The 14,006-nt window shown below is 34.7% G+C and overlaps 1 protein-coding gene across 1 annotated transcript in view; it reads right to left on the bottom strand.

Annotated features, from left to right (window-relative positions):
- Positions 1-14,006, bottom strand: part of Pla2g4a (phospholipase A2 group IVA) — a 139,905-nt gene that overhangs the window by 104,870 nt on the left and 21,029 nt on the right. The window contains exon 2 of the mRNA XM_013158101.3: positions 7,065-7,165. Within this exon, the coding sequence (XP_013013555.1) occupies positions 7,065-7,097 (33 nt within the window). The 5' untranslated portion in view covers positions 7,098-7,165. The remainder of the gene's footprint in view (positions 1-7,064; positions 7,166-14,006) is intronic.

Below are 14,006 nucleotides of genomic sequence, written 5' to 3' on the forward strand. Positions count from 1 at the left end.
ATCTATAGATTCAATACAGTGCCTATCAAAACTGTAGACAGTTATTTTGTGGCGATGACAAATTGATTCTAAAATTTACATAGAAAGGCAACTGACACTACTGACGTTAAGATCTACTATACTATAAAGCTATAGTAAAAATGACAGTGTGATATTCTGAAACAATATACAAATGATCCAATGGAAGCAAATAGAGCTCCCAGAAACAGACCATACTGATTTAGAGGTATAGGTCAGTGGTAAAGCACTTAACTACTGCGCATGAGACCCAGGGTTCTAGCCTTAGTTTTACAAAAACAAACAAAAAGCCAAGAAACAGACTACAGAAATACAGTTAATTAATCTTTGACAAAGAAACAAACACAGTACAGTGAAGAAAAGTTACTCTTTTCAGCAAATTGTGCCATGAAAGTTGAACATATACATTCGAAAATGAGAGACTAGAAAAATGATAATTGGGCTTGAAATAAAATGGAACCTACCTTTAGAAACACAATTTAAGGGATTAAATTTCTCCACTATAGAAACTTTCTGAATCATAATTGCATATCCAAACATGCACACACATATGCATGCGCACACGTGCACACACACACAGAGACTCCACTCTCCAAAACATCTATGCCATTTTTCTATACATTAGAATGTCTAATACTAAAAAGTTTTCAAATGCCTAAAATTCTCTTCTGACAAAAAAAGACTGTAACAGTTTAATTCATTATTTAATAATTTATTTTTTAAATGGCTACAAGTTGCAATAAACATATTGCTATGTTAGGTGTTTATTAATAATCTGTACAGAAATTTGATGTTAATATTATAAGCTGAGCTGGACTTGGTGTGGGGCTGTAATCCTGGCACTCTGAGAAGCTGAAGCAACAGAATCATAAGTTCAAGCCCAGCCTGTTCAATTTAGTGACTTAACGGGACCCTTGCTTAAACAATAAAAATAAAAAGGGCTGGGCTGAAGCTCAGTGTGAAGGCCGTACGTTCATTTAATTCCAGTATCACCAAAGAAACGGCACACTGTGAATGAACTATCTGTTCTGCATTCTAACAGATGCCACTTCTCATTTAATCTGCCCAACAGCTTTTTTACAAATAATCAGTGTTACTGTGAAACCAACAGGCACCAACAACAAATACAAATACTAGGTACTATTATTTGTTTTACAGATTAGTAAAATGAGATTTTGACAGGCTGATTGCTCAGTAACTCGTAGTTTAAAAAAAGTAAAATTTTATTAGATTCCAATCTTTCTGTATCTGTCTTTATTCTAATTCTTTATTATTTTCTACATGTAATTTGTTACACAGATAACAAAAAAATCAGCATCAATAACTTTGATAGTAGTTAAGAACTGCTTTCATTTATTAAATAATATAGATGGCTTGACCATACAATCTATCTATGATATCTGTAGTGGATCTACTAAAAACCCAGTATTGACTCTTAATCTTACACATTCAGCTCTTTTTTTTAATCTGTCTATTCTCATCAGGCTCAATTCCTCTTCCTCAACTGTAAGTAATAAAATCCATGACAAGTAAGGAAAAACAGACCACATTCTTATATGTATAAATTAATTTTGGGAACGTGAAAGTCTTTAGGTCACCTATAAATTATTTTCAAAACAGAAGTGTCAAAATCTGTGACCATTCATCTCTAAGAGCTGTAAGGATTAACAAGAGAGTATCCATAAAGTGAGTGCAAGACATTCTTCAAGAAAGGTATTCAGTTTTAATAAATGATCACCCAATAGAATAACTCATCATGTTTCCTGGGGCCAGTATTATATATAACTTCAAACTAGCGCAGACTTGGCTAGGTTCCAATTTGGAATAGAGAATTTTAGTTACGCTATAGGGATGATGCCAGAGGAAATGATATTATTAAATCCATAGTCAGTGTTCTACAGCAGAAACCAGTGACTCAGAAGAGTGCTAGGTGGAAACTGGCAGAGAAAGATGCATATTTCTATTGAGATGTCAAATCTAAGCTCAGTACGCTGACTTAATCACCAAAGTAAGCTTTGCCTACAGATCTTGAATTACCTCGAGTATCTGTCTTCATCTGTGATCTTTTCCATAGTGAAAATCAAGACACTTTCTTTTCACAATTATAATTTTCTGAACATTAGGAAAAATAACTACTGCATTGTTTATTCTAGAGAATTCTGCTGGTATTTATAACTAAGACAATTGAGTTTTGTAAAAGACAACTATTTGTGATCAATTGTAATCAATGTGATGCTTACAATTCTACTATTAGAAAAATGCCCAAAAAGTAAGCTAATGGTTGTGCATGCCTGTATTCCCAGCACTCTGGAAGGCTGAGGCAGGAGGACTGAAAGTTACATCCCTGTCTCAAAATCAGGAAAAGATCTTGGTTCAATCCCAAAAGCAGAAAGCAAGAAAGAAACAAAGAAAGAAAGAAAGAAAGAAAGAAAGAGAGAGAGAGAGAGAGAGAGAGAGAGAGAGAGAGAGAGAGAGAGAAAAGAGAGAGAGAGAGAGAGAGAGAGAGAGAGAAGTATCATAAAATAAATATAACAGAAAAGAAGGTAGATTCTGCATCCAAAATATCTTTCTCTACTGAACTTCCATTGCCTAACTTAACCCAAACTAAAACCAAGGATTCTTGGTGTGATGGGACCTATATAATCTCATTACTGAGCCCAGAGACAGTAATCACTATAATCAGCAATAGGCAACTTCAAATAGATCTCAGAAGTGTTTAAAACTGCTGTGTTAATATTTCCCTAAGTTGGGATACTTTTTTTAAAACTTATTTTCAGTTTCAATTCCTTGTATGCAGTTTCATTCTAACACAAGAAAAAAACATAGGCATTGTTCTGCTACTTCACCCACTTTAGAATGATCAGTGCTACTCTATTTATAGTCTATAATGAGACCCAATGATGCTTTAAAAATTCTCCGTCATGGGTCGACTATGTGCACAAATTATCCTGATACCCAAAACACCTATGCAGAATGATTAAGAGAAAATTATAATCAGAAAAATGGTAAGAGTCTTCTTCCCCATGAGAAACTTGTCTCTTGTTCCTTAATTACAGACAAGTTTCATAAAATCAGCATATATCTTAAAAATTGAGTAAGCACAGAGCTTACTTTCATTACAATAAGATTTTAAGTTTATCTTAATCAAGATTACAGAAATTGCTTTAGCAGTAAAAACCAGTACAAGTAAATATTTGACAGTCTCAACTTTGGTCTGAAATATTCATTTCATAAAAAATTCATCATGAATTTATAGTAAATATAACTGCCCCAAGATACCTAAAATGAAATAACTACCCAAATTCTTAGCAAATTAATTGGAATTACAATGTAGATTCTTCCCTAATGATACTGAAATAATCATACCATCCCCTGAAAAGTTCAGTGACCCCTTTCGCTACGTCAATACTCCTGAAGAAATCTGCACTGTGGCAGGAGGAACTGTGAGTGACCGAAGGTTGTGGAGGCCGAGTTCAACTTCATCTTTCTGAAGAGCTCACTACAGTGCAAACAGCAGCACAGCATTATAAGTTTTCCCTGTATATTCTTTTTTTTTTTTTTTGTTTTGTTTTGTTTTGTTTTTTTCATTTTTATCGGTACCGGGGATCGAACTCACGACCGCCTGCTTGCAAGGCAGGTGCTTATGCCGCTGAGCTAAATCCCCAGCCCCTCCCTGTATATTCTTGAAGATATTTGGAGAGGGCATATTTACATAGTTCAGAATTGCTGGCCGAGATGGTATGTCATGTTCATTCAGAGCTAAGATGCTACTGCACTTGTGGCTTCAGATGTGAACCTTGAAAATAGTGGATCCAACAGTCTGGAAAAGATGGACATGCGTACCCACCATTTTGGACACTAAGACTCATTTTAAGAGACTTCTTAAAAGTCATTCTTGTATTACTTGTCCTTCTTGGTAAGCAATAAGTAAAAGGTCCACAACTTTTAAGTCCACAAGTTACTTTTATGTATGTGACTTCCTAATAGCAGCAACCCTCTGATTTCCCTGGAAATATCTCACTTTCTAAGTTTCAAAAATAGAATTGTGTGTCCATCACAATTTATGATTTATGAAAGTCCTATGAAGTGGCACAGTAGTGGGTAGGTAGGTAGTGTTCAGACCCTACTTGCCAGATGAAGTCAAGCCTGCGTGCTCCTACACAGGCAACTGACAAGACTTGAGCTACCAAGGAAACACTAGTTCTTTGATGGCTTAGCCAATGGTGGTGTGTGTGTGTTTTTCCTGTATTACTGTAATAATCTAGAGTAATACATTCCTACCCCTTTGGTAAACCTTCCAGTCATCCCACAAAGATATTTTTAAAGGTCCTTGTGTTACGGCAGGTAGTCACAATGGCAGACCCATGTAGCTATCTGTAAGGTTAAGATGGATCTGACCAGGGACCAACACTGCTAGGAGTTGGGGATGTTTTTCACTCCAAAGACATGACTCATAACTTCAGAGTAAAAAGATGGAAATTTTCATAAATGTTTTATACTTGATCTCGCCTCATAAAAAGTTAATGCTTCCCTAGTCAAAAAACGCTTGACAAGTGCTTTAAGGCACATAACGTCTTAGTTAAGGCAGTAAAGTTCCTCACAAGGATTCTAGACAAACAGGTATTAAACTCTGTCATTCATGGGTCATTCTGTTTCTACCACCTTTTTAAAAGCCAGCAACACTGGAAGTAAGACAGCTCGCTGGATGCAAGCTACAACCCCAGTCCACGGGACTCTGTAACATGTCCCTGCCCCGCAGGTGTGGTGAAAATGAGCCCTTTGCTTCGGGGCAGTTGCGACTGCATTGGCCTGGCTGCCACCAAGTGCTCCTCACTAGTTTGGCTGGCTTGATTTCTCCACATCTTCCCTTTTTACTAACAGTGCTTTGTGTTGAATATGTTCACTTATACATGTAGAAAGCTATGTGTTTTTTTCATTAAAATAAATTAAACCCATGTGCACAGACACAGTTTTCTTCTATAATGAAAAAAGATTATAGGATTCTCTTCTTTTAAGGAGTTATAAATTAGAATATTCTCTATCTCCGATATAGACGATAAAGAAAACCTTGAAACAAATACGTGGCTTTGGGACATTTTATTATACTCAGATGTGACAAAGGTAATGACTATGGCCTAAATATTTTGTTGCATTTAACAGTGTTTGGAAGAAAATGTGTTAGTATTGAGCCTTAAAATACCCAGTGCAATTTGATTCCTAAATTTTCTCTGATGTTTAAATATATTTTAAGTATAAAATTCATGTTAAAATAAAAACAAAATTTAGATATTAAATACATTTTGTACATTTTATACCAAAATAGGAAGGGCATAAACATATATAAGCATTTCATTAAAAAATACAGTATAGTTTCTGATCACCACAGGACTAGATATCAATCACAAAAATACTTTAAGTTAGAACACTGTCAAGTGTTTGAAAATTAAGAAGCACATTATCTGTGTAACATATGCATCAAAAAAAAACTATTTGCACTTATTAAAATAAGACATCACAAACTTACGAGATATACTTTAAGAAGACGGTCTATACTGAATAGCGATAGAAAATTAAATATTTAAAAAGAAGAAGTAAAACTGGCATTATTCACAAATTACAGAAAACTGGTAATTTGAAAAATGCAAAAGAATGTACAAAGCAACTGATAAGATCAATAGAAATTCAGTAACATCACTGGATTTGCAAAATCAATAATATTTCCATAAAAAGATAGCTAATTGAGAAATAAAATTTGCAAATTCCCTCACAGTTACATTGTAATATACCAAGAAATACATGTATATAATTTTTCCTGAAAATTATGATAAATTACTCAGTGAACTCAATATTTTTATTTAAGTGATTTAAATAACATTTTGCTTTAAAATAGGTTGTAAATGGACTAGAAGACTTAGTATCATCATATCACATCTCCCTTAACTGATCTATTAAATCATTATAGTCTCACTCAAAATCCAGGCAGTTTTATTTGTGAGGCAGCATGTTTTAACTAGGGTATATATGCATAAATGGACACCTGCTTCCAAAATTATGTGAAAAGATATACCAACTGGTCATGATGGTAGATGCCAATAATCCCAGCACTCAGGAGGCTGAAGCAAGTACTTTCATTGTTTATCTGCCCATTTTTTATGCTTTGATTTTGTAACTTGAATAACTACTTCTAAGATAACAATATGTAATTTATGAACTAATGATTTCTTACTGTTTTTTACTAGTCATTTCTATTATGATTTTTTAAACTGTGTTACTTCTACCCTTTTTTCTGTTTTTCTTTTTTCTCTAAACAATAAAAAAAAAAAGAAAAAGAGAAGGATGTAGGGTAAATGAAGTGTTTCAATTTAAGTAATAATGGGGCCATAGATAGATTATTTTTAATATCTGTAAGACTCATTTCACGTTCATATAAACTTGAATCTCTTGTGTTTAATTAAACACAATATCTTGTGTTTAATTAAACACAATATCTTGTGTTTAACCTCTCCTTTGTTTTTACTTTCTTTTTAATCAGAAAATACAATGTACATTTTCCCAGTAGTTGGGAAAATTATAATCAGTTACTATAATTTGTATTGCTCAACTCTTCCCTAAAACCTAGCCAACCAACCATAGAAGACTTTGTTCAAAAATTTCTAAAGAAAATTTTATAGAATTAGTTATTGTGAAAATACATACCAAAACTCGTTATGTTCTCTCCACTAAGTCACATGAAGAGTACCACTACACAGTGTGATAATTGGTACATACTAACTACATCTGATATTGCCCCAGAAGTTCAGTATCATTGTAGATGTTTTGGTATTACTTCCCAAGATCCTCTTTTCTTTAAACTTACAGTGATAGGAAAAGGATAGGGCTACTTTTAATAGGTATCATAGTCTGTTCGTACACATTAAATTCAGGAGTTGAATGACAAATCCAAGGAGTTATCAGTTTTGCTTTACTAGAAATACCAGCAGTACACATACCCAGAAATACATCAGCTTGTCCTACCAAAAAGAACACATAAACAGTAAATGACTTACTATAATGTGCTGATAAGGATCTATAAATGACATTTTGGTTTCAACTACAGGAATTTTCACACTTCAAAGGTCTTCTCCAGGCACGGTAGCTTCTTTGAAGCCTACAAAATAAACAATCACCAGTGTTAAGCTTCCTCCTGGATGAAGTTCCAAGATTTAAATCATGATAAGTATTCACCTTAGGAAGTTAAAGTAAACCCAGGGGGTTCAGATACATCAAGTTCTCAATGGTATGAGAGACTATATGACCCATGATTTAGGGTAAAAGGAAGCATATTTTAATAGTTCTGTTTAATGTTTATACTTATTTACTCAAAGTTATCCTGTCATTATTAGGAAACTGCAGGGTGTTTGGTTTTTTTTTTTTTCTTTCATTTGCCATTTCATGAGAAATGCATCGAAATTACAGTAAATTAGAATTATTTTTGTACAGTTTATGATTAAACAGTCTCATTATTTTCTCAGTTGATCAGCATTACACAAATTCACAATAAGAAAGGAAAATTTTTTTCACCTTAGCCATTTGTCAGAAATGTAAAAAATACACTCATGTTGAATTTGAGATTTAATAGGGTAATTTAAAAAGAAATGTTTTCACAAAGAGCAATTAGGTGACAATATTTTAATGGAAACCCACCCTATATTTTCATTCTCTCTTTCGAAAATATTCCATGTTATTTATATTAAAACAAAAACAATCAAATAACATTTTGGTTATTCCATCATAAATTTTTCTGTAAAATTTCATAAAATAACTCATGCATGCTGGGCGTGGTGGCTCACGCCTGTAATCCCAGCACTCTGGAGGCTGAGGCAGGAGAATCGTTGTGAGTTCGAGATCAGCCTGGGCTACAAAGTGAGTTCAAGGCCAGCCTGAACTGCATAGAGACCCTGTCTCAAAAAGACAAAAAATAAAATAAAATAATTCATGCATATTTCAACCACTCTAAGTCACAGCTTTTCAAATATCATTATATTTAGTGCATACATTCTAAAATGTCTTTAATATCTTTATTTCAAAACATATCAAATTTATAATAAACTTGAACACTTTCTTTTTAAATATCTTTTTTAAAGTTATAAAAATGATTCAGGCTTATAATCACAAACACAAGCTGCTGACATAAAGGAAGAATGAACTGTAGTCATTATTTTCAATTTGCGTATGTCTTTTCAAGCTAATACCTATATCTATATCTATATCTATATCTATAGATAGAAAAAGAGGACATTTAAGATTTTTTTTAAATACTGGATTCTCTCATACACTCTTACTGCTTTAAACTCATTTCCTTCATTATTTTTAACAATAACAAAAAAATAAAAACATGAAGAAGAAAGGTGGAAGTTACCCAGAGTCCTGTTTAAAAATTATCTGAAAGGAAAACCCCATCTTTTTCATTTTGACTTGCCTCTTGTCATTATTTGTATCAGAGAAAAAAAATCTTTAAAGTAAAATATTTACTTGCATCAATCACTTCTTAAGCTCCTAAAAAATGATTACTTTTAGTTTTCATCATCCATTTTCATCAAGCTGAAAACATATACAGCATTTTAGGCCAATTTTTAGAATCAAAATGAGGTGGAAGCATAATTCTGTCTTACAAGTCACTGTAATTTTTGTCTTATATTTGCTCATTTTAAACCTAATAGAAAATTTCAATGACATAAGCCAATCAGCAATTACCTCTGTACTACAGTTTGAATACTTGGCCCCTATCAAACCCATGCTAAAATCTAAACAATGTACTAGTTTTGGGAAATGACACTTTTAAGAGGTTGAAGAGCCCGTGAGTATCAATGTCTTCACATAAGGCCATACAGAAAGAGGCTCTCTCAGCCCTTGTACCTTCTCTGTGTGAGGATCTAGCCTTCCTCTCTTTGGGAGGACATAGCATTTAGGGGTCCACCTTGGAATAAGACAATGGGCTCTCTGATCCCCAAGCTTTCTGGTACCTTGACTCTAGATTTCCCAGCCTTCGGAGCTCTGGGCAATAAATTTCTCTTCTAATTACCAATCTGTGGTATTCTGTTATCACAGCCCCAAACTGAGAGATTTCTATTATTTTGTTCTATTTGGCTTTAACTGCCATTAACTTTCAGCTTCCAAGCAAACCAATCCTCTGCACTATTCAAGGCTCTTGGGAACAAATGGCAAAACAGACAAGTGTTTATTACGAAACTCTTTAGTTCTGTACATACTACACTTGGCAGTATCTAGAGTGGAACCTCAAAAAGTAAACAGAACTGTGGTAACTATTCTCACCAGAGTTTTCATGTTGTAAACGGGACACATCTCTTAGTGCTAAAGCACTTGTCTAGCATACATGGCCTGGGTTCAATCCCTAGCATTACTTAAATAAATAAATAGAAAGTGGCACAGCAAAGCATTAATTGGGTTCAGCCTTCACTCCATTAACGAACAGTAGCTTTATGCAAGAGACTTCATTTATTCAACAAATAGATCTTTGCTAACTATCTATTCTGTACTAGGCCCTGGAAATGCAGGGCTGAGTAAGGAACAGCCCCTGCCTTTCAGAAATCTAATGAGTTGCCCAGCATCATGGCACATGACTAGAATCCCAGTACTCTGGGAAGCTAACGGAGGATAGTTACAAATTTTACCTTAGCAATTTACCAAAACCCTGTTTCAAAATAAAAAAAAAGTTTTTTAAATAGCTAGAGAATGTAGCTCAATGTGGAGACTTTAATCCCTAATGCCATAAAAAGGAAAATAGAAACAATGAAATAATATGTAATTTAGTGATAGCAATAAATGCAGCCCAGCTTGATACTTAATGGTGCTAAATGGTGCTATAATTAATGTCTGTCGTCAGTGAGAAAGAGAGCTTGTAACACTAGGACAGCATCTTCTACGAGTTCCTCTTCCTACAATAGAAAATGGGACATCCTTAACATGGCAGGTAACGTGGCTTTCATATCTATTTACCGCAAACTAAACCAGGTAAAGCCTTCTCTACCACAATACAATAAACAAATATACAAACACACATGCATAAATTAAATATGGAAGAAAGTTTTTTACTAAAAACAATATCCCTTGATTTTTACTCTAGTTCATTTGTTGAAACTTGGTAGCAATGAATTGATTTCAAGACTCATTAAGAACACTTTTCTAAAAGTGCTGTGAAAGACCAACATTGGGATTTGATCTATTCCCTCATCCTCATCCTACCACTCTACTCATACTTTCTATAATACAGCTACAATAGCTTCCTTCTGTTCCTCCCAGAGTGTCATGGTATCTCCCATTCAGGGTTGTAAAACTACCTCGTCTACCCATCCATTTATTCAGCAAACATTTAAGACATAACTAATTTATATACTATTATTCTAAGAACTACAAAGGCAAAAGTGATATTAGATATATCTCTTTCCCTCTTGGGCCTTATATTTCTTGAAGGTAATCAGAAAACAAGCAATCTAACTAATAAATGAAACAGTTGGAGTACATATTTATAAAATGATACAGACAAGCAAAAAGCGGAAGCCAAGAATAGCCCAAGGCCAGGCTCTGGAAAGGAGCAGCCAATAAAAAGAAGAAACAGTTTTAGAATATAATGTTGATCCAGCAGTTGGAGGAAGGGGCTGATGAATCAGTGATCAAAAGCAAAGTGGTTTATGATGAGGCTGGAAATACAGATAGAATCAATCATGGAAGGCCCTGTAGACAGACTGTTTTCACCTTGTTAAATGTGATCCAGTCTGAATTTGCTTCAGAACTTTTCTGGGACCTTTGGGTTCTGGACTTCCATACTTTCATTTCACTTATATAATTTCTGCATTTCCCAAGAGAAGGGAAGATGAATAAAACTATCTTGTCCACAGAGCTTTCCTTAGTACCTAGAACAACCACTGCTAAATTTGACTGGCTTAAAAATATATATATATAGTAGGGTCAAGGTACAGATTCATTAGGACAGATGCATGATGAATGATTTTACTCGAAGTAATAATGCCAGACTTATGCGTGAAGGAAATTCACAGAATGGTTTTGACGTTCTCTTCTGATGTTCCTCTTGTTCACTCCTAATATTATTAGCACCAAAAGCTGATAAATACCAGTAGTACTCCAGAAATAAAAATAAGAACAAGTCAAGTCCCAAAAGGAGTGGGTTTGGTACTCAAAATATTTAGAGGAAATCCGTTGCTAGAGCACAAAGTCTGCTATCAGCAATTTTATTTCCTCTTTTTATTTCCAGTAATTTAAGCCACTCTGATTTTAGTACTTATTAACCACAATTGTATCCTGCAGCCAGACCTGGACAGAGAATCCCTTGATATTAAAGCCAAAATCAAGACATATGCTAAAGATTAGATCGCTAACTCTCCAGGTACAGAAGCCAGGGCTGTGAAAGAAAGGAAAGATGAATTTATTGACTTTTCCCCTGTCTCAGGCCTAACTTCCAACTCAAAAATATTGACTTTTATCCCTTCATGGTTAAAGAGGCATAAAGAAGAGAGGATAACAAGAACCAGAAAGTAGTTCCTTCACTGGTTCTGCTGTGAAATGGCTTTGAGATTTTGAGTTAAAACTATTCCTCTTTCACATGGATGGTTTTTTAGTGGAGTTTTCTGAGGCCTCTAATGATGAAGCACATCCCTAGGGTCCTCTGACTTGTGCAAATGCTTCTCTGTTGTAGTTGGAATCTATGTTTCCTTCAACAACCCCAATTCATCCTATGGTTCACATCCAAATTTCTCTTTTTGAGGTTCTTTCACTTAAGTAGGTAAACACTTGCTGGTAAGATCTTTTCTCAGGCTTCTTTGTAGTCCATGGAGAACACTCTTCAGTGTTTCACACACTTCAGGACTGCAACTATTTCAGAAATGGAACTCTCCTGTGTTACCTCTGATCCTTTATGGTTCATAATCTTGACCTGTGTTATTGGGGGAATCTAAATTTTCCTCCAAAAGGCTCACTATGTTGAAGGCTTGGTTGCCTGCTAATGGACTTCGGGGAAGTGACTGGTTTGGACAGCTTTAACCTCATCAGGGGATCAAGCTTGGATGAGCTCATAACTCAATGTGTTTACTACGAGGTGGGGCTTAGTCACAGAGAGTATGGTCCCAGAGGGTGCATTTTGTCCCCAGCTCCTCCTTTCTGGATCTCACACCTTTCTGCTCCCTGCCTGCCTGAGGAGAGCAGCTTTCCTCCATTACAGCCCTTGCTTCCACTGTGATGTTTCCGGCTCACAGCACACAGATAAAACCCACAGAGCTAAAAGCAAAGGTCATGGACTGAAGCCTCTGAAACTGTGAGCTGAAATAAATCTTTTGTCCTTTAAACTGCTTTTCTCATTTATATGCACAGCAACACAAAACCTGGCTCCAGCCTCTTACAGAAGACAACAAAACAAATAGCAATAATAACATCACCAAAGGAAAGATCTGAATCCAAGCACATTACAATACATAATCTGTAACCAATATAGAGTATAAAATTTCCAGTTTTCACAGTGGGATATAGTGGAGCACATCTGTAATCCCAGAACTCTGGGAAGCTGAGGCACATAGATTGTAAGTTCAAGTACTGCCTGAGCAGTTCAGCAATTAGCAAGACTCTTTCTCAAAATAAAAAGTTAAAAAAAAAGAAAAAAAAAAAACAAAAACAAAAAACGGCACAGGTTGAGAATATGGCTAGGTTCAATCCCTAGTATTTCACAAAATAAATAAAAATTTCAGTTTTCAAAATAAAAACAACAAATAATGTGAACCACACACAGGAAAATTATGGAGGCAAAATAAAAAAACAAGGACTATAAGTAATGATTAAATTTTTGCAAATTTGATTAAAAAATCAAACAAACTCAATTACTCTGATGGGATAATTAGAGCTCAGCTGGCTGTGGTGGAGCATGCCTGTGACAGCACTAGAGAGATGAGGCAGGAGGATGGTTGTAAATTTAAAACCAGCCTGGGTTACAAAGTGAGCTCAAGACCAGACTGAACTGCATAGCAAAACCCTGTCTCAAAAAGACAAAAAAAAAAAAAAAAGAGCTCTATACCTAGACACATCACAGCCAATGCGTTTACCAAAATGCGATAACCAAAATGCAAAATGAGATTAACAAATGATTTCTCATTAGAACTAATGGAGGCCTGAAGCCTGTGGGGTGATATATTCAACAATGAAGGGATGTAAAGGTGTTGCTGGGAGAATTCATTGCCAGAAGAGGATTACTGAGAGGTATAAAGGACAGGGATTGTGTCTCAATGACACAGCACTTGCTTAACAGGCAGTACACTCTGGATTTGGGCCCCAGCACCAGGGAAAAAAATGTAAGAACTTTTTTTGGGTTGCCAGCAGATAGTAAGTAAAATCCTCAGAAAAAAACAGAGATCATCAATGAAGTTAAAAATGTGGATAATTTTAAAAGATTGGCAAATCTTTTTTTCCTGTTTTCTTCTCTTAGCTGATGGATAAGTCAAATCCATAATATAGCAACTATAAAATTGTCTTCTTGTGGTTATGTATGTATTTACAAATATTCATGTGGACGTTCTATGTATAATATAGATATCTGCAGATATGTATTCTACATGCATATGCGTATATTTGAATACTTATTTATATATACATATATTTAATGATTACACACACACACACACACACACACATATATATATGTGAAAATTAGTGCATGAAAAGAAGAGAGACCGTGGCACTACAGTGGAGTGACTGCATGCCTGTAGAACGTAACTAAATCTATTGGAAAAAATAAAAAGTATGAGAAAATAAAAAGAATAAAGGCTAATATCAGACATTCTATAAATATAATTTTCTCTTGTCATCTCTATATTTCTTTAAAGATAGAGAATTTATAAAGTAACTGACTCCAGTACTATATTATTTGGTTTACAAACTAATAGGCAGTGTATATAACAACAGTAACAGGAAGGAATGGGAAATGATTGTGA

Source organism: Cavia porcellus, unplaced genomic scaffold (assembly GCF_034190915.1).
Source record: "Cavia porcellus strain 051 isolate PalLab524CR breed Dunkin Hartley unplaced genomic scaffold, mCavPor4.1 scaffold_29, whole genome shotgun sequence".
NCBI lineage: Eukaryota > Metazoa > Chordata > Mammalia > Rodentia > Caviidae > Cavia > Cavia porcellus.